The 20,765-nt window shown below is 48.1% G+C and overlaps 7 protein-coding genes across 12 annotated transcripts; 4 read left to right on the forward strand and 3 right to left on the reverse strand.

The window, feature by feature from the left end:
• The first annotated feature begins 715 nt into the window (after window positions 1-715).
• Ilp8 (Insulin-like peptide 8) lies at window positions 716-3,120 on the forward strand. The gene is made up of 3 exons (XM_036815910.3): window positions 716-908; window positions 1,865-2,057; window positions 2,650-3,120. The coding sequence occupies exons 1-3, from the start codon at window positions 897-899 to the stop codon at window positions 2,889-2,891; spliced, it is 447 nt and encodes a 148-aa protein (XP_036671805.1). The 5' UTR covers window positions 716-896; the 3' UTR covers window positions 2,892-3,120.
• On the reverse strand, window positions 1,126-5,477 carry LOC108006870 (uncharacterized). The gene is made up of 5 exons (XM_017070442.4): window positions 5,255-5,477; window positions 4,324-5,203; window positions 4,117-4,268; window positions 1,832-4,058; window positions 1,126-1,758 (listed from the first exon to the last, which is right to left on the reverse strand). The coding sequence occupies exons 1-4, from the start codon at window positions 5,353-5,355 to the stop codon at window positions 3,446-3,448; spliced, it is 1,746 nt and encodes a 581-aa protein (XP_016925931.3). The 5' UTR covers window positions 5,356-5,477; the 3' UTR covers window positions 1,126-1,758; window positions 1,832-3,445.
• Window positions 5,478-5,806: 329 nt separating this feature from the next.
• On the reverse strand, window positions 5,807-8,588 carry Fit2 (Fermitin 2). 2 transcript variants are annotated; one of them, XM_017070450.4, is made up of 2 exons: window positions 8,434-8,588; window positions 5,807-8,340 (listed from the first exon to the last, which is right to left on the reverse strand). In XM_017070450.4, exon 2 carries the CDS (start codon window positions 8,257-8,259, stop codon window positions 6,112-6,114), a length of 2,148 nt encoding a protein of 715 aa, XP_016925939.2. In that variant the 5' UTR covers window positions 8,260-8,340; window positions 8,434-8,588; the 3' UTR covers window positions 5,807-6,111. The 2 variants fall into 2 exon arrangements, with proteins under 2 accessions (XP_016925939.2, XP_065720362.2); XM_065864290.2 differs by having other exon boundaries at window positions 8,406-8,565.
• Window positions 8,589-9,441: 853 nt separating this feature from the next.
• a10 (antennal protein 10) lies at window positions 9,442-10,074 on the forward strand. Its single transcript, XM_017070429.4, has 2 exons — window positions 9,442-9,749; window positions 9,803-10,074. The coding sequence occupies exons 1-2, from the start codon at window positions 9,479-9,481 to the stop codon at window positions 9,997-9,999; spliced, it is 468 nt and encodes a 155-aa protein (XP_016925918.2). The 5' UTR covers window positions 9,442-9,478; the 3' UTR covers window positions 10,000-10,074.
• A 242-nt stretch (window positions 10,075-10,316) lies between these two features.
• On the forward strand, window positions 10,317-13,479 carry LOC108006879 (myosin heavy chain, embryonic smooth muscle isoform). Of its 2 annotated transcripts, none has more exons than XM_017070462.4 (5): window positions 10,317-10,735; window positions 10,810-11,307; window positions 11,896-12,121; window positions 12,174-12,944; window positions 12,999-13,479. In XM_017070462.4, the coding sequence occupies exons 1-5, from the start codon at window positions 10,662-10,664 to the stop codon at window positions 13,269-13,271; spliced, it is 1,842 nt and encodes a 613-aa protein (XP_016925951.3). In that variant the 5' UTR covers window positions 10,317-10,661; the 3' UTR covers window positions 13,272-13,479. The 2 variants fall into 2 exon arrangements, with proteins under 2 accessions (XP_016925951.3, XP_036672383.3); XM_036816488.3 differs by having other exon boundaries at window positions 10,321-10,735; window positions 13,002-13,479.
• Window positions 13,480-13,516: 37 nt separating this feature from the next.
• On the reverse strand, window positions 13,517-17,208 carry LOC108006850 (ribosome biogenesis protein BMS1 homolog). The gene is made up of 2 exons (XM_036816487.3): window positions 15,344-17,208; window positions 13,517-15,272 (listed from the first exon to the last, which is right to left on the reverse strand). Exons 1-2 carry the CDS (start codon window positions 17,124-17,126, stop codon window positions 13,579-13,581), a joined length of 3,477 nt encoding a protein of 1,158 aa, XP_036672382.3. The 5' UTR covers window positions 17,127-17,208; the 3' UTR covers window positions 13,517-13,578.
• A 287-nt stretch (window positions 17,209-17,495) lies between these two features.
• LOC108006851 (coiled-coil domain-containing protein 6) lies at window positions 17,496-20,757 on the forward strand. 4 transcript variants are annotated; one of them, XM_017070404.4, is made up of 5 exons: window positions 17,496-17,815; window positions 18,264-18,405; window positions 18,471-18,561; window positions 18,732-19,634; window positions 19,696-20,757. In XM_017070404.4, exons 2-5 carry the CDS (start codon window positions 18,290-18,292, stop codon window positions 20,173-20,175), a joined length of 1,590 nt encoding a protein of 529 aa, XP_016925893.1. In that variant the 5' UTR covers window positions 17,496-17,815; window positions 18,264-18,289; the 3' UTR covers window positions 20,176-20,757. The 4 variants fall into 4 exon arrangements, with proteins under 4 accessions (XP_016925893.1, XP_016925895.1, XP_016925892.1 ...); XM_017070406.4 differs by having other exon boundaries at window positions 18,288-18,405; XM_017070403.4 differs by having other exon boundaries at window positions 17,496-17,805.
• The last annotated feature ends 8 nt before the right edge of the window (window positions 20,758-20,765 follow it).

Below are 20,765 nucleotides of genomic sequence, written 5' to 3' on the forward strand. Positions count from 1 at the left end.
AGAAAAAACCAAACTGGATTTGCCCATTCAATTTCACAATGCATTTGTATTGATAAAAGTTCTAGGGTTCAATGGTTAATCTTCGGAATGTCAACATCTAACAGGAAACATTTTAATGTTTTTGGGGAACTAATAAATGTGTTTATGAGTTCCGTTAACAATTAAATCAAATAATTAGATGTGGGCGAAGTGTCATGGCTATAAAAAGGTGCATTGCCCTGGTATAAAAACCCCCTGGCAACAAGGTCCAAGTGGAACTTTCACTGCCACCGTCGACCGTCACAACAATCTATTACTACCTTATTACACTACCAAGGTGTTTTGATAAGACTCTAAAATACTACCAGTATTTGGCATATCTTTATCAAGAGCAGCACAGCATGATTTGCGGTGACTCAGAGGGGCCAAAAAAATTATGTTGAAATTCGTGAAGATTTGAAGACGGCGCCGTGAAACTATTAAAGTCAACTCTTTGGGTCTGACGTCCGTCGTCCGTTCCGCAGTCCATTGATAAAAAACATATATTTCTGAATTCCCGGCACGCCTTGGCCGCTTACGCAAAACTCCTGCGAACTGCTCCAATCCCGATCCCAAGCCCAAAAACCAAAAAATCCCAAGCCGCTCTCTCACCCCCTATTCGAAATAAAGAGCGACAGTCGAGAACCGCCGATTCTCGATTTTTGAAGCGCGTATAAAAGCTTGGGGACCTCGAGTGAGCTTTCATTGTGCGCTCGCCACTCGTGATTATCAGGTAACGCCGATCTGACGGGTTTTCATTCAGCAAGTTTTCGATTTGCCCGCCAAAAAAAACACGTATACGTAGTGTTGCAGCCAGAAATAGTGGTCAACGCGCCATAGTGATCTTACAGGAGTTGTGATCCTAGAAAGGAATTAAAATGAGTTCAAAGGTGAGTTGTCTAAAATAGTGTTTATAAACACATATATCATAGCAGGAGGAGTAGTAATAGATTAATTTTTAAGGTTTCTAAAAACAGTTAGATATGCTACTTACAAAAGTAAGCGCTTTTCCAAAGCTAGTATTATTTAAAATGATTTCTTCTCATAACAGTGGACTTTAATATCATTTTTTTTTATAATTTTTTTTTAAAGAAATACTTCAAGCTATCATTTTCCAGATTATCTACATTTATTCCATACCAAAACTTTCCAAAATCAATAACTGTCTTCTAAGAAAACCTCACTTTAATTACTTAAATTAGCCTCGTGAAAAAGTGGGTGTGTACAATTAACAGGCTGTCGGCTAAAAATATCAATATAAACAAATGCGCTTTTGTTCGCCACTGGCAAAAGCATAATGACCGGACCGATTCCGACTCGGATTTATATGGGAGCGAGTGCTAAACAGATTGTCACCGCAAAGTGCGAAATGCAAAATGCGGAAATGCCTACCTGCGAGGCGCATTACATAATTTCCACACCAGCTCTCTGTAATGTCGGGGAAGTTTCGGTCATTAAAGGCGGCAATTAAGTTTAACCATTTGGTCGCGTCGACTTGCAAATGCGCTCCAGTTTATGTTTCGATCTTGACGCGATATTGACCCAGTTAATGGGCCGCATAATCCAGTGCGTGGGGGTCGGCTACGTCATCCCCACATCCCGATTGTCGTCATCCAAAGTGGTTAATCCAGATTCGATGTCCATGTCCCGAGATGCGAGCCACATTCAGATTACAAAAAAACCAAAGCAGAGCAGAGTGCAGCCGGTTAGAGGATCGTTGTAACACATATGCGATAAATTCTGAGCGTCAGCGATTTATAATTAGTCGCCGGAGGCCGTTTGGGGGTTTTAATTTGGAAATACTCATACTCACAGATGTCTTGCTTTTTTCGCTCCACCCTTACAGTTTAATGTGTGCCGCTGGATGCTGCTGATCCTCGGAATTTTCTGCCTGCTCGACAGCTCATCGGGCTACTGCTCCCTGGAGCGGATGAAGAAGTTCGCGATGGAGGCCTGCGAGCACTTGTTCCAGCAGGACGAAGGTGCCCGTCGAGAACGGAGATCCGTTGAGAACCATCACCATCTAAATCGACTCGGACGTAAGTATCCACTATATTTTTATGGTGATGATCTTTAGTCAAGTTTTTGGAACATAGATACTCATCTAGGAACAGAGAAATAATTATGAATATTAAATTTGTCTATTAACAAAAGTACTTTACCTTAAAACATCATATTAAATTGATCTAGTAAAAACATAGGTTCGTAAAGTAAAGATTACAAACACTTAACTTAACTTGTAGGACCTTGTAGTCCTATTTTTGTAACGTTGTATCAAGACATAATGATTTCATATTTTCCAAAATTATCTTAAAATTTCTTTGCGCATAAAAGATAAATAATTTTAAATTGTTTTTGCCTCATACACAATATCCAATGTAATCTGTAAGAAAAAGAAGAAAATATATTAGCGACTTATTAAGGTCAGAGTGTCAGTCAACCCGACAATTGCATTCGGAACTGCATATCGAAAACACGTTTTTAAAGTGTGTAGATTGCAATTAATACCCGCATTACACCGGCATTTGCATAAAGCAGTTCCGATGCAAAAGTTAACCGATTTCAAGGCGCAGGTTCAAGATCAATTTGCTCACTCGCAACGTTTCCCCCATTTTTCCCCGACTATTTCAGACGGTAAAACGCACAATAAACACCATCACATCCGGCGGAGCAGCTATCCAATGGGTGGATATCTGAAGGTGACTCTGGAGCACTTCAACCGCCTCAGCGAAATGGAAATCTTCCCACGCTACAAGCCCAATAATCCGCACCACGAGAAGAAGCAGCGATTCAAGCGGGATCACTCGAGCAGGAGCTACAACAATATCCCCTATTGTTGCTTTAACCAGTGCGAGGAGGAGTTCTTCTGCTAAGAGACCTCCAGATCCGTGCTCCACGTCGGTGCCATCTGGTCAGCATTTTCTGACTCCGTCCATAGTCATAGTTAGGTTAAAGATGTACATTTTACAAGTCGCGCTCACTCTTATAGAGTACCTTTTTGTGCCCCCAGCAAGGGGCCCGAATTCATTTACACTATTTATACTATTATATCTAAGTTGAATATACAATCGAATACAATTGATTCTCCTGATTGAAATAAAATTAGTTTTTATAAAGGTTAGAGGGACAATAAATACAAACTTTATGCGCAAATATCACATCACATCAGCCGTAAAACAAACCAAAATCTTGTTTGGATATGCCTAAACTATAAAGATATCATAGCTATCATAATATAGAGCTTGCAATGTGGTTGACATATAGTTGCTCGATCACAAATGATTAATCACAAAATTTTTAGCTAAGTAACAGACAATTTCGAGGGGTGAGAAACTAAGCACTTGAAAACATAATATCTAGCATGCTTTGGGAATACAAATAGAATAGGGTCTTTAGATAAAACCTCAACTTAAATCGGGGTACCCTATTATATGGAACTTATATAGTAAGCGCCTTTGCAAGCGGAGCATTTGTACTTGCGGCAGTTCTTCTCGCCAACCGTCTCCAGAGACCGAAAATACTTGGACACCACCAGCAAGATATCCTCGCGGCGGCTGCGCAAGAAATCCTCCGCAAAATTATCAAAAGTGTTGACGCAGTGCATAAGAATGCGAAAGAGCACAGCCTCCGTGGACACGAACGTGTTCAGCGTGCGATCAATGGAGTCCACGTTCTCCTCCACAAAAGTGCGGGTCATCTGCATAAGAAGCTGCACTGCCTGATCCGTAAAGTATCTGGCCATGGCCTCCAGAACGTCCGTAAAACTGGATAGATTTCCAATGTGCTGGGCAAACTTGCCGCCGAACTTTTGAGCCAGCATTTCGAAATTGACGAGCACCTGACCGCCACTGCCCAGACTCAGAATTTGGGGTAGCAGTGTTGTAGCCACAGTGAGACCCTGGCTCAGATGCGAGTTTATGTTATGAAGGCTGAGGAGTACCTCCTTAAAGGGAATTTCGTTTAGCGTGCGCACAATATCAAACTGGCCAGATTCATTGTGCAGCTTAACTGATTCCTGGGAGATGCGATCAATCACTTTTCTGTTAAAATAGAAATTGATTAAAGTAGGTTCTGGATGGAATAGAGAATTTGGCCAACCTTGTTTGATTGCGAAGCGCTTTCCTTAAGGAAGAGCCATTGGTGGCCTTGGAAGCTATGCGCATGTTGTTAATAGAATGAGTAAAGATGACTAGGTGCGAGGCCATTTGCAGCATATCCAAGCTGTTAATGGCTTGATCATCGCCAATTTTCTTGGGGAAAAAGAAATTAATTAAATAGGAGTCTTATTTGATGAAGCGAACTTACCAAATACAAATCGTAAACCCCGTTGACCACTCCGGTTCCGGCGATGACCGCTGAGGCACCATTTATGCCCCTCACAGCCAACTGGGCAGCGGGGTTTACTTTGTAGCCTGCACCGGCAGCCGTGGCCAGGGCCTTCGTGGCCCCAGTGGCGCCCAGACCCACAACGCCACCTGCCACGCCCAGCCAGGAGCAGCGCGCGTCACCGTCTGTAATAGACGTGGACTGACCGTGCCGTCTACGATCAATGAGATGGGACGCCGAGCGCAGAGTGGTGTAGACTCCGGTGGCTACGCCCACAGCGGTGGCGGCAATCACCAGGGGAGCGGCGAGAGGCACCGCCAGAGCAGCTGCAGCCGGAACACTGGCCATCAGCCCACCCACAGTGGCAACTTTATCGCCGGCATTGAGTAATCTATACCGGCCTCGCGCTGCGGGCGTGGGATGGACCATCAACTGGACGCCCGCCTCCTCGCCTTCGCTGAAGGTGTAGACTCCTTGGCTGGGGGCAATCATCAGGCCCTTGGGCAGGGTGTTTCGGAAGACATACTGCTCCCAATTGGAGTACACCCGGGCATTTTCGTCCACAAAGATCATGCAGCAGGCGGCGCTGTTCTCGCCCTTCATGCAGCGACGAGTGCGAAAAACCGGATGACAGCTGTAATTGGTGGAATGCAGGGCCAATTCTGGGTCCGCTTCTGGCGTGACCAGCACGTAGATGATGGCGGATAGTAGTGTGCCATTGGTGTACCGACGCTGCTGCCAAATATTCCGGAAAAGCTGATCCCGCCTTCGTTGTATTGCCTTGGCATTCCGGGCGTCGTCCTCGCGAATGAGGTTCTCTATCTTCTGCTTAAGCACATCCCCTTGATCATGGGCTAACCTGAATGTGTTTGTATGTAGGCAAGATTATTCAGTTAATTGCATAACTTACGAATCCCAAATAATTTCGGAACGCAGCCCGCTGCTGAAGCCAAAATCCCTTTGCACTTCGTAGGCCGTGCGAGAGATTGGCGTTTCCTCTGCTTCCTCCATGATCCAGAGTTCCTAACTCGAGGATAGACTTATGCTAATCATATATGAGTCCGATGGAGCACTATTAATTTAGTTAAGGAGCTGTAGTTTAATTGTTTAACGGGAAATACTTTCGTTTCCATGACAACTTAACAAAGCTGGCGCCAAATCAGAGATGTGCACTTTTCGATATTTTAGCTATCGAGGGCACTTTTCAAAGTTATCAAGCTTAATTAATCGGTACCGCGTAATTTAAATTTTAAAAATATATTCAAAGGTCTTAGTTTTTAACCCATAACTATAATAAGAAGAAATAGTTTGTTTTGTAAAATGTACCCATATTAATAAATTCCAAACTTCTCTGATTCCTATAATAACATTGGCATTTACGGTTCTTAATAAATAAGCTTTAATAAGGGGTTTCTAAAAAATCATTACATTTAAAAACCCTATAAAACATTGAAACAATCAATTGTAATATGGTAAGTCTTTATTTATTGTACACTTAAAAGTTAGTCATACAAAAACATTGCTAAGGCCACGGTTAAGTCTGTTTTAGAGTTGGTAGGCAAAAGGGCCATTGGCAAGCGATTTTCGTGGTTAAAAATCATCAACAAGATTAGTTAACAACGAATTAAAAGGTAAAATGAACGTAAATACAAGTATTGCATTGAAGTTGTGAGTCTATCAGTTGGTTAACAATAAAAACATTTGCTTATCCTTACAAAATTCGAACAACTGAAACTGGCTGCCATTAAATACGAGTTACAACGGGTCCTAGGACCAACCGCCTGTGAGTTTGTGGAAGAGCTCCTCGTTGAGGGTCTGGTTGTTGTCCTTCGACCGCATCGACATGAAAATGTAGCCACCGATGAACTCGTGTACCACCTTGCAGTCGGCTGAGTGGCAGGAGAACACCACGTTCTCGTCCTCGAACTGGATCATCATGCACTTGATGTTCCAGTTGACATTCCAGGCCTTCATGGTGTTATAACGCCAGGTCTTGATGTGATCTCCTGAACTCAGATCCATGCGCATGATGCGGTTGTGGGCCACGCCCAGCAGCTCCTCCTTCCGATGCCCGTCGAACTTGATGATAAACAAGCTGACTCCGAAGTCTGGCAGTGATCGCCATGCCTGGATGTACTTCATCTTCGAGTCCAGAGGATTCAAGTCCCTAACGTTGGCGTGTGCTTCGAGGATCCGCTGCACTGCCTTGTTCGATAGTTTGCGATGTATCTTGGGCGACAGGTAGTCAACAGCATCCACGGAGCGGGGATCAATGTTGACATGCACTCCGTGCACGGGTCGCTGCATCTGCAGTAGCGAAAGTATGCCATCCACTTCACTCTCGTACGAGCTGTCCGCCAGGGATCTTCCCTTGGCTGCCAATCGGCAGGCGGCCATCCACTTTGCGTACTGCTGCTCGTTCTCGCAGCGCACCCACACCTCGCTGTTGGTCCCGTGTCCTCCGTTCGAAGGAACCTCCAGCCGGATGGCGTACTTGCCCTGCGCGAGATTAACATCCGGCGTGACCTCGCAGCCCTTCAGATTGATGCTAATAACCGGGGCAACGCGTCGCGACTCCTCTGCGTTCTTAAACAGGTGCAAGTGCAGATCACGGTAGGTGAAGTAGTATCGCTTGTAGCCGCGCAGCGTAAATCTCTGCGGCTTCAGGTACCGCAGATAGTCAGAGAGCTCGGGTATGCGTGTGATGTTCCTCGAATCCCCGCCAAAATCCGGTCCCTCCAGCGTGATCTGAAGCTCCTTGAGAGCCGAATCAATCTCGTCGTCGTTGTCATTCTCCTGACTGGATGTCTCGATGCCAGAGTCCACGGCTCCACCTTGGGGTGTGGGATCCACGTGATGGTTGACTTGAAACTGCAGGGCAGCGAACATTAGGCTCTCCTCCTCGGTGCAGTCCAGCTCTTCGTTTAAAACACTCCACTTGGCCTGCTCGTACAGCTGATTGATGCGCACCTGGTCGCACCTGGGATTCAGGTCGAAGAAGGTGAAGTACTTGAAGCGTAGGCACAGCGTGTCGTACTCCCGAATGCCCTGTTCCATGATGGACAGCGACGAGTCCAGCCAGCCCACATTCAAACGGGCCTTCTCCACCAGCGACTTGGGGCGCAGCTGAAGGGCCCGCACATCGGAGCAGGGAGTGGGCGGTGAGCTAGCCAGATTCTCCTGGAAGTCACCAAGACTCGAAGAGCTTGAATCGTAGGTGGCATACCCCAGTTGGCTTTGCTTCCAGGTGCCGGGGGAAGGTGAGGCCGTGGCCAAGGGCGAGCGAGCTCGGTGATTGTGCGGCGACAGAGGAGCGCAGAAGAAGGATCCCGGCGCCGAGGGCTTGTCCAGACTGCCAGTGCTTCCACCATCTCCATGAAACGAAGTGCTGATTGGCACAAAGGAGTTGGTGTCTGCAGCCGGCTGTAGGTAAGTGGTGCCATCCGGTTCGGCGATGGGCACTCTCTTCTGGTGCGGCACCTGGGCGAAGTTACGCTTCAGGTGCTCCGCCTCGAGAGGTTTGCACAGGGAGAGTTCCTCCGGATAGCGGATGTCCAGCTGCTTGCACAGATTAACCACCGCCGAAAAGGTCTTCACGGAGTAGTCCACGCGACAGTCCAGATACCTTAAGTCCGGCAGCTGCACCCGCAGTATCTTGTGCATGGGCGTGAAGTGCAGCAGACTGTCCGCCTGGACACCGCACTGATCCAGAGTTAGTCTCGTCCTGCTGAGCCACACATTCCTGGCGGGCCACCAAAGCGCGTGATCCGACCAGTCCTTGGGATTCTCCGGATCCACTAGTTGCAGCATGATGCCCCCAATGTGCTGGTCACCGCGCACGCGCATCGTCTTCTCCAGCGCCAGGTCCGTGATGAAGATCCGCAGATTCCACGAGTTCTCGCCGACGTGGATCATGGTGATCTATGGTGATGTCACCTGTCCTACTTTCCGTGGGGCTTCTGGGGCGTTTCTAGGTCGTCCTTGGTGGGGCGCCCACTGTAAAATCAAGAGTTTTACACCGATCGCCGCACAGATGGTCGCCTTTTTGGCATTTCCCGCACTGTGACGCAATCCACGGGTCGCAAATACCTTGCGATTGCGTTGCCTAGGGCGCAATGTTTCCGGATCTTGGCAATTGCATCGATTCTTTTCGCTTGCGTAAATGGAGCAGTTAAAGAAAATTCAGTCCGTTGAAAAAGAAAGCGCCGAAACGAATAAGAGGTGGAGAAACATCGATATGGCTGTTGGCATCATCGATGTTTTTAAAACATCGTTAGCGCAGACTATCGATATTACTTTTTAAAATTGTATAATAATAACTTAAATAAAATATAATATTTTAATAAATTAGGCAATGCCAGCAAACTTACATTTTCTGAAGCACCGTTTACGGTTCATTGGCAATCCCTCAAAAAACTATATATTTCTTACACCTCTAATAATTATATTTTGGGTAATTCCCTGTTTTTGTGGATTCCGAAATGTGGAACCTACCAAAGAAAGATCAATAAATTTCGGAAAAAATGATGACGGGTACAAATTTATTAAATATAATTTATTAATGGAATTTATTTAGGTGAAGTTCTTATCGAACCCACTTACAGGCGATTAGAATCCCACTTTTTTTCAAGATTATCTTAGTGTTAACTTATTTGGACCTTAGCAGGCACTCAAGAATCCAAGAAACAATATATTAGCACTTTTTTAAGAAACAAATTTTTTTTTAATTTTTATTATGCATTATTTTTTTACTTAAAATGTTGAATTATTTATTTTCGTTTGTAAAACAATATTATTGAAATTAATATTTTACAATGCTTTCTTACCAATTTAATGGGTATCTTTATAATTTAATTTAAGTTTTTCATCATGCATGCAAATTAATTAGCTTTTAGCCAGACTCAAAAATTGTATGACCCATAACGCGTGTTTAAAAAAATTCCGTTAGAAAAAATTTCGCAACCGCTTTTGCTTGATGCACGATGGGCTAAGGGTAATCAAACTGAATTCACTTAATTTGAGTTCAATTGGTAAGTGGTCAAATTGGACGGAGACACGCACGGTGATCCCAACAGCTAGCCCTCTATAAAAGACGGGGTTGCTGATATGATTGGCAGCATACGATCGATACGAAATGGGACATTCCAGTTTCCGTCTGGCCATGTGGCACACCTCGTTGGTGGTTGCCCTGATGTGCACCACCAGTTTCCGTGTGGATGGACTGCCCCATCCTCCGGCCACCTCAGTGGCACCCATGATGGAAAGGATGGTGGAAAGGGCCTATGACGACAAGTTCGACAATGTGGACCTGGACGAAATCCTCAGCCAGGAGCGCCTGTTGATCAACTACATCAAGTGCCTGGAGGGCACGGGTCCTTGCACTCCCGATGCCAAGATGCTAAAGGGTAATTCCAAATCCCGGTAAAATACTATTAGTAATCCCCACTATCCCTTGCAGAAATCCTACCCGACGCAATCCAAACCGATTGCACTAAGTGCACGGAGAAGCAGCGGTATGGTGCGGAGAAGGTGACCCGTCACCTAATTGATAACCGACCCAGTGACTGGGAGCGTCTGGAGAAGATCTACGATCCAGAGGGACTATATCGCATCAAATATGAGGAGATGAAGGCCAAAGCCAAAGAGGAGTCTTAGTTTAACTCCGATGTAGGTGTTCACTTTAGTGTTTATTTAGCTTAAACTACCAAATATATTGCATAGAAGCTTCAACCTTTGACCTTTTAAAAACTTGGGTTAAGTGGTGCTGAGAATGTGCAAATTATTCTTTAAAAAAAGGGGAAAATTTTTTTTTTATTATCTTATAAGTTTTTTCAAAACTAGATTTTAATCAAAATTTAAATTTAAAATTTTTTTTATATAACTAAATTAATTAATCAGGCTTATAGCAAAGAATCATGGACAAAATTCCATTAATATCTCGTGAGGAATAATAAAAATATCATTTCATCGATGGTTAGAAAAGCCCTGGCTCAAGAAAGGACCCAAGTCCCGAGTAGCGAATCCCCATCGATAGGCTGGCTATCGGGGGCGCCATGGCAACCAGTTCCTGGGACCCCCGATTCCGGAATAATCCCCAACAACGCAGCAGTCGGCGGAGCAAACAATAAACAAACATCAAACATCAGGCGTAACCACAGCAGCAGGCACTTGGTTTTCAGTTATATTTCGACATCGCCTCGCACCGGCTCTACATCCATCTTTCCAACTACACTAAACATCCGAATCGGCCTCTGAAAAATTACTAGCTTTATCGAGCTAACCCAGTGATATCCTCCGAAGCAGCGGCAGGATCTTAGATGGTATCGCCGCGCAAGCCGGCATCGTCCTACGGCCCAAGAGCACCCCGCTTGGAAGCGAACAATCTGATGGCGTGGGTAGAGTCCACATTTCCGGGGGTATCCTCATTAAAAACCCTCTCCCTCTCCCTTTAAATCCCCCTTTCAGAGCGTCGGCAAAGAGCTGCGAGAGCCTATTCTCGGCCAGCTCCCGGGAATCGGCCAGTTTGATCTACCAGAGGAGCAAGCCTGCCCAACAACGTGGCGGCATGAAGGGCTCCTCCGGCACCAGCCACCCGACGATGTCATCCCAGAATCACAGCGAGATCCATCAGCGAGTCATGTCCGCGAGGAATCTGCGCGCCAAGACCTTCCAGAATCAGCTGGCCGATGCCCAGGCGGAGATCGCCAACCTGGCGCACGAGAACCGCATGCTGCGCACCCTCCACAAGCGCCAGTCCACGGCGCTGAACAAGTACGAGTCCAACAACGCCGAGCTGCCGCAGTTGCTCCACTCCCACGCCGAGGAGCTGCGCGTGTGGCAGACCAAGTACCGCAACCTCCAGGCCGCCAACAAAGACCTCGAGCTGAAGCTCAAGCAGAAGGAGGCCATTATCCTGTCGCTGAGCGATCAGAACAAGCACTACAGCCAGCTCAACAAGGATAAGTATGTGACTACATGAAAAAGAGATAATAGAGTTAGGTTCAATCATGGTACACTTAAATTTTAAACATAGTTTTAGTTTACCTTGGGTCGAGATAAACTTAAAAGCCCTGAAAGGAAATATGATTTCAATTTTGGATCACATCTATAAGGTTTACTTCTGTATTGCACGTCGCTTTAAAAACACACCATTATAAAAATATTTTTTGTATACAAGTCATTAATATCTGTCTGAATTTGTTTAGTAGGGTACAATAGTATTTTATATAGTTGGAACATAACATTGACCTTTAATGATTTCATTATAATGTTTTAAACAAGAAATGCGAAAAGTATCCAATTGTTATTATCGGAACTATATTCTACTATACATTTGGTTGAAATAATACCATTATAATATTTTAAAAATCGAACTTTTTATCTCTAAATAACGCAAATAATATTTTATATTGATATCTAACCAACTCGAAACACTATTTTATTATTGTTTAAATAACATTATTACTTTTACATTTATTAGACCCTCCTTCATATAAAGTTCAATTCACCTTAATATGAAGATCATTCCCTAATATCCCTTCTTTTATTTAGGAATCTCGACGAGCGCCAGAAGCTCCAAGAGAAGCTGAAATCCCTGGAGCAGCGTCTGGAGGACAAGGATAACGACATGAAGCTGATGGCCCGCAAGGTGCAGTTGGAGTCGAAAAACTTCCGCCAGCAACTGCTCAACGAGCAGAAGAAGGGCAAGGAGGTGATGCTGAAGCTGGAGAAGGCCCGGCTGGAGATCAGTGGCTACCGCAAGCTGGAGGAGTACACTGTGAGTGTAACTATGAGGTATACCAGACCATATTACATTGTGTCGTATCTAGCTCGGCACCGAGAAGGTGAATCCCCTTTCCTCTGGACGACGTACCAAGCTGAGCGGCGTCACCGAGGAGCCGGACAAGATCGACAAGCTGGAGAAGTCACTGGATATGCTGGACAAGGCCATCGAGAAGAACAACCAGAGCGAGTTCAACGCCCTGACGGACGTCATGGAGTCGGAATCGTTCTATGACTTCGAAAAGGACAGTGCAGAGGACAAGAGTGGGCCGAGCACTCCGCCTGGCCAGCCGGAGCGACAGACGGCGGGAGGACGTGGCGGCAAGCTCATCCTGCCGCCGGCCACCAACCACGCCAAAATGGGTCAGAACGCGAGCCGTTCCACTCTCAGCCAAGTGCTGTCGGCACAGGGAAGGATCCCAGTGTCCTCCGGAAAGGCTGGCAGATCCAGAATTGGCGTTGCAGCTCCCAAGGCGGAAAGTGTCCAGGCCAGCAAACGTCGTGAACCGGAAGTCCTGTCCAGAATGACATCCGCTGAGGTCAAGTCCAAGCAGCAATCCCTGAAATCCCTGGAGTACGAGTACGAGGATGACTATGAGCAGGCGGGCGAGGATGATGAGGATGACGCCTACGCCATGATGGGCAAGATGTGCGAGGATCCAGAGGACAACAGCGAAGAGAATGCCAACGAGGCCAGTCTCGTGAAGTATGCCGCTTACCTGGACGCCAAGAGCAGCGAGGGAGATCTTCTGGAGGAGTCGCTGGAGGAGGACGACGAGGGAACGGATGGCCAGCAAACGCAGCGCAGCGATGACGAGGTATTCACCACTCCATTATTATTATCTTCTAGTTGTAATCCCCATTACTGTTAGCAGTCCCAGGACAACAGTGTTCGTGCTCCGCGTCTGAAGGAAAACATGTCCAGCCTGCGCAAGCAGATTTCGGATGACTACAAGGAGCGTGAGAGCTTCCTGAAGACGTTTTGCCGCCAGGCGAGCAACAGCAACATGCGCGACGATCCGGCGCCCAAGAAGAGAAATAGCATCGCCGGCGGAGCGGCGGCCAGTAGCCACATGACCGGCAGCCGCAAGCACGCCCTCCTGGCCGCCCTGAAGACGATCGACGACAACAAGAGTCAGGACTAGAGTACACCACGTTAGTTCCACCCATGTCCAGTTCAAGTTAGTCCCTAAGCGGTGTTGAGTTATATATATATTTTTCAAGCTGAGACCGGTGCGACCGGCTCAGTTGGAGCAGCTGCATCAGTGGCTGGCCCAGGGGTATCCAATTCAACGACTGCTGCAGTTGCTCCAGCGCCGGCAGCACGGACGTTGAGTAAATTTTGATAGAAATTTATTATAGTTTGGTATTTAATAAGGAGGGACTAGGCTTTAAAAGGATCATAGAAACAATTTATTTATTACCTATGTTTTATACAGCGAAATATCTAGCTTAGGCCGACTGCTTTCCTCGCATCTTGCTAATGGCCCGCGACACCTTCTTGCGCAGCTCCTTCTGGCGCCTCTCCTTGGAGGCCATCTTCTCCCGCTTCTTCTCGCGGTAGTTCTTGATCCGCTTTTTCGTCTCCAGGCGTTCGCGATGCCGCTTGTCCTTGTAGTTCGTCTCGATCATCTTCATCATCTTGGCCACCTTCTGTTCGTAAGGCGAGTTAACGACGGCCACACGTTCCAACGCCGCCTTGGGATTCTCTGGTCCCAGCTTGGGTTTGTCCTTGTACGGCAGAGCTCTTTGGAGTGCCTTGGGGATGGTCAATGGCCGGAAGATCTTCTCCTTGCGCACGATCGACGTGTACATGCTGTCCGGCTGGGCCGCGTTCTGCACTGCCCGCTCTCGCTTGAGCTGGCCCAGCGTCTTCATTCCTTGCCACTGGCTCTTCTGCTCTAGCGGCAGCAGGAGTGAGGTCACTGGAGCGTAGAATCGGGGTACTTCCACCCGGAACCAGGTGCGGCAAAAGACAATGTCGCTCAATAGGATCTTGTCCTCAAATGTAGCACGATAGGAACCTTCGGGCGTGTGGTGAGCCTTCTTGATCTGTCCTCGTATACCAGAGACCGTTTTGATCTTGGCCCCTTCGAACTTTGCCACTTCCAGCGAGGAGGTAAACATGTCCTTCACAAATGCCGTTTTCTTGTAGATCTTAAAGGGATGACCCACCAGTTTGAGCTTCTTCATGATCTGTGAGGATTTGTCCAGCTCGGTGACACAGCCAGTGGCCGCTATCCGGAAGCCTAGCCGACGCATCTCCTCCTGATCCTGCCGCACAGTCTGCAATGCTAGAAAGCCAGTATTTTGAGGGGTAATTGGACCCCAGAAGGTCATGCTGCAGGTGACGTGGTTGGGTGTGTACTTGAGGTAGCGCTGGCGGAAGTTGTCCTCCACCTTGGCATAGATGGCCACTGTTTGGAAACGCCGCCAACCCATGGAGATGATCAACGGATCTCCAGTTTTGAGGATCTTCTTGTACCAGCGGTGCTTCTTCACCTTGCAGTTGACATAGCCAACGTTCTCCTCGGTCAGGTTTAGGGCACCGACCAGTACGGGATAGCTGGCATCGAAATTCTCTACAAACTCGGCGGGCAGCTGCTTGAATCCCAAACGCACGTAAAGACCGGGTCGATAGCCCTCGATCTGGATGCGGAATTCATTGTCCAGGTGAGCAAACTCGCTTTTGTTCAGCTCGCTCTGTCGCTGAGCCTCCGCTTTGAGGTCCTCGTAGAAGGAGTGATCGCCGGTTATGCGACCAGTGTCCTCCTCGCCCTTTCCCTCGCCACTGTTGTCGTACTCCGCATCGAACTTGGCCTTTAGCTTTAGTTTTTTGGCCATAAGCTCGGCCTTGGTAAGGTTCTCCTCCTCAACGCGAGTCAGTTTGCGCTTGGCTGCAGCGGATTCCGCAGCTTTCGAACCCTCTTCATCCGATCCTGCACCATCTGCCGTCTTGGGTTTTCCACTATGCTGCTCGCCCGTCTCCAGATCCTCAAAGTCCCCGTAGACCTCGCTTTCGGCGTCACTCATGTCGTCCATTTTCAGCAGATTCTCTGCATCCTCGCTGGCCTTCCACTTGCCGGTAACGAAGCAGTTCTTAATCAGCTCTTTATTGTCCTCCGCCAACCAATCGCGAGTGGCATCTGTGCATAAAGAGGTGTAGGTTCATCATTTCCTTAGTTCTTAAAGCTAACTACCCAGATTAAATACTTACCACCCTGATACTCGAAGAAACATCGCTCGTCCTTATCCCTGATGTCCTTGTCAGACTGCTGCTGGGTCTGTTTCTTAGCCGCCACTCGGAACAGGCCACCTAGCTCCTCCTCGGAGTCTTCATTTTCATCTTCTGCCTCCTGGCGGCTGCGTTCACTCTGATTATAGACACCGTACACGAGGCGCATCAGGTTCTTGGACTCCGAGTGACGTTGCAGAAAAGCATCACGAGCCTTCTGCGCCAGGTTTGTCTTCCAGCTCATGTTGCTGGCCAGAACGCGGGCCTCCTCATCGTCCGAATCGGATTCCTTGGCCGTTTTCACATTTCCCAGGCTTTGATACTCCTCATCTCCAGAAGAAGCATCCTCATCCTCATCATCCTCCTCCTCGCTGTTCTCGCCACGCCAATCGTCCGCACCAAACTCATCCTGTTCCTCCTCACTCTCAGCATCATCCAGACCAGAATCCTCCCCATCTTCATCCTCATCCTCGCTGCTTTCCTCGTTCTCCTCATCTTCGTTGTCTTCATCATTTCGGAAGTCCTTGGACTTGATGGGTTTGGCATCGGAGAAGAGACGGAACTCCTGCTGCCCCATCTGTTCATCGATGGTGGTCTTCTTGTCGATCAGTTTGCTGACCAGTTCCGCCTGCTCGGCGGCCTCGGCGGTCTGCTCCTGTTCCTTGTGCGAGTGCGAGCCCTGCAGCTCGATGTACACCGCATCCTTGTCGTAGACAATGCCTCCCACTCCGGACATGGGGGCGTAAAGCAAGCGCTCCTTCTCCAGCAGACTGCGCTTCTTTTCTGTCCCAGGCAGAGGGCATGGATCGGGTATGGCGCTCAGCTCATCGATGCGAGCGTCACCCAGTCCAGCAATGTGAACCATGTGCTCCTGCTTGAGAGGGACTCCTCGGACATAGCCATAGAGTACCACTTCGCGATCGCATTTGGGATCTCGACGAACGCGATCCGTGTTGGTGACATCCTCCAGGCGATCCACCAGCAGATAACTATGTGCTCCGCGCCACTGCAGCGGTCGGAACTTCATGACCGAAATGAAGCGTCCCAGATTCTTGACCTCGTTGCGCAGGTACTCGCCATGGAGCAGACCCGACAAGTAGAAGAGCTTGGCGCCATCGTAGACCTCCGTCCAGAAGCGGTGTTTTAGCTCCTTCTTGCGCTTCCTCAGCTGCTTGGGATTCTTGATCATGTCCAGGTGGGTGAGCACACCCATGATCTTGGGCATGCCGTGCACCTGGCAGATGTTCAGAAACTCAAAAATCTCCATCTCGAAGCCGTAGCTCGCGTCGCAGAGCAGCAGGACCAAATCGGCACACTTGGCAACATCGATCATGGAGTTGACATCGTTGTTACACTCCAGCAAGGTGATGCGGCGCTTCTTGGAGGTCACAATGGTGATGGGACCCTTGATCTCAGTGACATTCGTGCGGGTGAAGCTCTTGATCAGGTTCTTGATCAGCGTCGTCTTGCCCACTTTGGGCGGGCCCACCACGGCAATTAGTACGGGTGGCGGTACGTCCGGGGTTTGGTCCACAACCGGAATGTGCTGCTTCTTGGCCGTGAGGTCCTCCTTGCGCCGAAAGTTCCTCTCCGCCCGCTGGGCCGAGTTGATGGCGAACGCCTTGGGATTCCTCTGCCTGGCGGTCAGCTCGGGGTCCTTTTGGTTGGAGTCCTTCTTGGCCTTCAGCTTCTTCTTGTCCGCACTCACGCCGGACTGGCGGGCGCGGTGCTGCTTCCGCTTGTCCTGGCCAGCATCTTCGGCCATTGTTGAAGCGATTTAATAACTCGAATTATCAAATTATTCGCTGTTTACGCGCTGCACGTGGAGGTCCGGTGAAATACTATTGTTAAAATACCAGATCTCGTCTTTAGAAAAATACTAAAAACGTTATTTAAAAATACAATACTGATTTTAACTTTTTCTGGTTTTTACCTCGCTGTATTAAACAGCAATACTTCCAAAAAGGTCAAGAAGCTACCTGGAACACAACTGTCTGAACATTTTATATTTTTGAGGATTATTATTTATTTTTTACAATATTTTGAATACGATAGTTGTTTCTTAAGCGTGACTACCATCTCTTTTGCTATTGTACAAAGTACCATCACCAGCGGCGTTTTGAGGTGAGCGCTTTTTTGGTATTTCTCGCCATATACGGTCACACTTTCGCACTGTGGATTTTTCGCAATTTGATATTAATTTTATTCGATCGGCACGGGCAAAATGTTTAGCACACAGATCGGCAGGCCCTAAGCCCTTCAAGTCGAACTCGAATCCGTTTGCACCTGCAACCTCTCACCTGCGCAGGTGAGAAGCAAGGAAAGTGAGGCAAAGCCATCCGAGCCCTGGTGAAACAGAGGCGGCGAAGGAGTGACGAAGAAGGGGGAGGAGCAGAGGCGGCGGAAGGCAAAAGACTTTTTAGGCGAACCAACACAAAAGCCAGGTAACTAAAGGTAAAATCTGGGAAAAGCCGAGACTTTCAGCCGGTGAAAAAAAGGGGGTTACTTTCCGGTGGCTGCGGTAGGGGGTCGCAGGACTGTGGGTGGTGGTGGTGCCCCCTTTGCAAACTCTTCGGCCGCCGACCTTGCCCTTCTATCGATTTCCGAAAAATTGCATCAAGCCAGATGCACAGAAAATCACAGCTGAAGGTTAAACTTTTCTATCGGATCAGGGCCAAAACCAAACACCACCACCGACCGATTTCTATATTCTTTGTTCTTCACGAGGCGTAGAAAAAGTCAAGAATAAAGAACAGCCAGCCCCTCATATGTATATATGTAAATGTATATATATATATATGCAAGTACATGCATATGTATTTACATAGCTAAAAAGCGACGGGCATACATTATTTCTTGTAATATATGCTAAAAAATTAAAAAAAAACCACCCGTGGCACAGGGCCATTTACCTTTAATTTTGCAGGCATGGAGAGTCCTTGTGAATCGGAGAGTTCGCTGGATGGCGGCACCATGCTGCCACCGAGTCCAGTTTCCCGGGAGCAGCTCCAGAAGAGGATCGAATCGCTGACTCAGCAGAACAAGTAAGTCAATCCCGTCGTCTAGGCAGTCCCATTTTCCCAGAATTCATACGATTCCACGCTTCTAGGGTGCTGAAAGCCGAGTTGGACACCTTCAAGACCAAGTGCAAGGTGGTGCAGGAGGAGAATCGATGCCTCAAACAGGCCTCTGTCATCATTGTTAGTATACCTTTACCTATACCTGATATCTATAGATTGACAAAGGTTTACTTCATGTAAAGAGCTAAACACGTATAATATTTCAGACAGAATTGTTTATTAGCTTTCTATAAAGCAGTAAATTACTTTAGAAAAATGATACTATTATAATGTTTTTCATCAACCCACAGCAAGCCAAAGCAGAGCAGGAGGAGGAGTACATCTCCAACACGCTACTGAAGAAGATCCAGGCCCTCAAAAAGGAGAAGGAGACACTGGCGCATCACTACGAGCGCGAGGAGGAGTGCCTGACCAACGATCTCTCCCGGAAGCTCGACCAGCTGCGCCAGGAGAAGTGCAAGCTGGAGCAGACACTGGAGCAGGAGCAGGAATGCCTCGTCAACAAGCTGATGCGCAAGATCGAGAAGCTCCAGGCGGAAACGGATAACAAGCAAACGAACCTCGAGCAGCTGCGCCGCGAGATGGTCGAGCTGGAGAACACACTCGAGCAGGAGCAGGAGGCTCTCGTAAACAAGCTGTGGAAGCGCATGGACAAGCTGGAGACCGAAAAGCGTTCGCTGCAGATCAAGTTGGATCAGCCCGTATCCGATCCGACCACGCCACGAGACATCACAAACAATGCCCATGCCAATGGCGGCGATACGGCAACTAGTTTGAGTGCCCACATCCAGACTCTGCGTTCCGAAGTGCTTCGCTATCGCTCCGATCTGGCCGCTGCCCAGAAGGAGGCCACCATCAAGACTCAGCAGTATGCGCAGGAGGAGAAGTCCATACGCGAGGAGAACGCCCGTTTGCAGCGCAAACTGAAGCAGGAGGTGGAGCGCCGTGAGGCCCTGTGCCGGCACCTCTCCGAGTCGGAATCCTCGCTGGAGATGGACGAGGAGCGATTCTACAATGAGAACCTGATGGCGGGTGGTTCCTTTGCGGCGGCAGCGGCGGCCGCAGCCTCGGCGGTCAGTGCCCAGCGTCAGCGAACCATCAGCAGTCCCGTCTCCCACAGTCCCTCGAGCAGCCGGCCCCTTAGTCCGGGCACGGCGGTCCAAAACCGCTGCTACGCCTGCGGCCAGTTAGTGGTGAGTCCGGCGAACACTTCTGCTTACTTCTATATTTCAAATATTTGATTTCTTTATCCAGAATCGTCGCGCCAGCGAGCGCTTCATCAAGCCAGCACTGCCAACGCCCATGCTGGGCCTGAACACTTCCGCACCCAACGTGCTGACCTCCACGAACCCGCTGCTCGGCATTCTGGGCACCGGCAGCTCCTCCTCGTCGGCGTCCGTGTCAGCCGGGAATGCCGCTGGCGGCTTTCTCTCGAATCTAGGCGGCGATCGTCTGAGCCTGGGTTCGATGTCCTCTGCAGGCGGCAGTGCCACCTTTTTGGCTGGCGGTGGCGGAGGAGGCTTACTGGCCCAGCTGACCGGCAACTCCAGTGCTTCGTCGTCGTCGTCCAACCTGATGAACATCAGCCTGAACAACTCGTCCAGCGGCAACCTGGTCAACAGCAGCAGCAACTCCTCACTGTCGGCATTCACGCCAACCAATCCGCCCAGCTCGGCGGCCACGGCCTTCATCCAGCCGGCCAGTCCCATGGACACGTCCACCTGCAAGGATTAGGCGGATGCAGTTGCTCTCCTACGGGGATACAGAAAACAAAATCATGACTTATTTACACTTTCACACACTACACGAAAACACACTCTATTCATAAACACGCACGCATGCAAGCAACCAGTTTAACGACCCTAAAAACATAAGAAAACACACAGAAACAAAAGATGGGAAAGTAACTATCGTAAGCTTCTCCAAGGCGCGACTCAAAGTCGCTTCATTTATATATGGTTAATATGTATATGTATGTTCTATTTGATCAAAATCTCTTAAAACCTTTCAATATCGGAATTCCTAGGCGAACGAATATTTAACGCTAATGTTTAAGATTTGAATGTTTTCTACTTTCGCTCGGTTCCAGTTAAAGTTAAGTGAAACACAGCAGATAATGAGGATATGGAGGATTCGGAGGATGTAGAGGAGGAGAATGGACAGCGCAGGCTAGCCAGATCGTATGAATTTATAAAAAGCGGTGAATTCTATTCATGTCGAAACCATTTTCCCACAATTCCTTCGCATGTGGGCCTAAAATTTTGAAGTATGTTTATGTAAGCCAACAAAAATAAAGTTCAACAATTTAAAATTAAACTACATGA

This window comes from Drosophila suzukii, chromosome 3, assembly GCF_043229965.1.
Source record: "Drosophila suzukii chromosome 3, CBGP_Dsuzu_IsoJpt1.0, whole genome shotgun sequence".
NCBI classification, from domain to species: domain Eukaryota; kingdom Metazoa; phylum Arthropoda; class Insecta; order Diptera; family Drosophilidae; genus Drosophila; species Drosophila suzukii.

Coding starts and splice junctions, on each gene's coding strand:
- LOC108006850 (XM_036816487.3), bottom strand. CDS start 17,126: ATGGCCGAAGATGCTGGCCAGGACAAGCGGAAGCAGCACCGCGCCCGC. Junction 15,273..15,343: donor TTTCTTCGAGTATCAGGGTG/GTAAGTATTTAA, acceptor CTTTATGCACAG/ATGCCACTCGCGATTGGTTG.
- Ilp8 (XM_036815910.3), top strand. Junction 2,058..2,649: donor CCATCTAAATCGACTCGGAC/GTAAGTATCCAC, acceptor CGACTATTTCAG/ACGGTAAAACGCACAATAAA.
- Fit2 (XM_017070450.4), bottom strand. CDS start 8,259: ATGATCCACGTCGGCGAGAACTCGTGGAATCTGCGGATCTTCATCACG.
- LOC108006870 (XM_017070442.4), bottom strand. CDS start 5,355: ATGGAGGAAGCAGAGGAAACGCCAATCTCTCGCACGGCCTACGAAGTG. Junction 5,204..5,254: donor TCCGAAATTATTTGGGATTC/GTAAGTTATGCA, acceptor AAACACATTCAG/GTTAGCCCATGATCAAGGGG. Junction 4,059..4,116: donor GCGCTTCGCAATCAAACAAG/GTTGGCCAAATT, acceptor CTATTTTAACAG/AAAAGTGATTGATCGCATCT.
- LOC108006851 (XM_017070404.4), top strand. CDS start 18,290: ATGGAGAGTCCTTGTGAATCGGAGAGTTCGCTGGATGGCGGCACCATG. Junction 18,406..18,470: donor TCGCTGACTCAGCAGAACAA/GTAAGTCAATCC, acceptor CCACGCTTCTAG/GGTGCTGAAAGCCGAGTTGG. Junction 19,635..19,695: donor ACGCCTGCGGCCAGTTAGTG/GTGAGTCCGGCG, acceptor TTCTTTATCCAG/AATCGTCGCGCCAGCGAGCG.
- a10 (XM_017070429.4), top strand. CDS start 9,479: ATGGGACATTCCAGTTTCCGTCTGGCCATGTGGCACACCTCGTTGGTG. Junction 9,750..9,802: donor CGATGCCAAGATGCTAAAGG/GTAATTCCAAAT, acceptor TATCCCTTGCAG/AAATCCTACCCGACGCAATC.
- LOC108006879 (XM_017070462.4), top strand. CDS start 10,662: ATGGTATCGCCGCGCAAGCCGGCATCGTCCTACGGCCCAAGAGCACCC. Junction 11,308..11,895: donor AGCCAGCTCAACAAGGATAA/GTATGTGACTAC, acceptor TCTTTTATTTAG/GAATCTCGACGAGCGCCAGA. Junction 12,122..12,173: donor GCAAGCTGGAGGAGTACACT/GTGAGTGTAACT, acceptor TGTCGTATCTAG/CTCGGCACCGAGAAGGTGAA.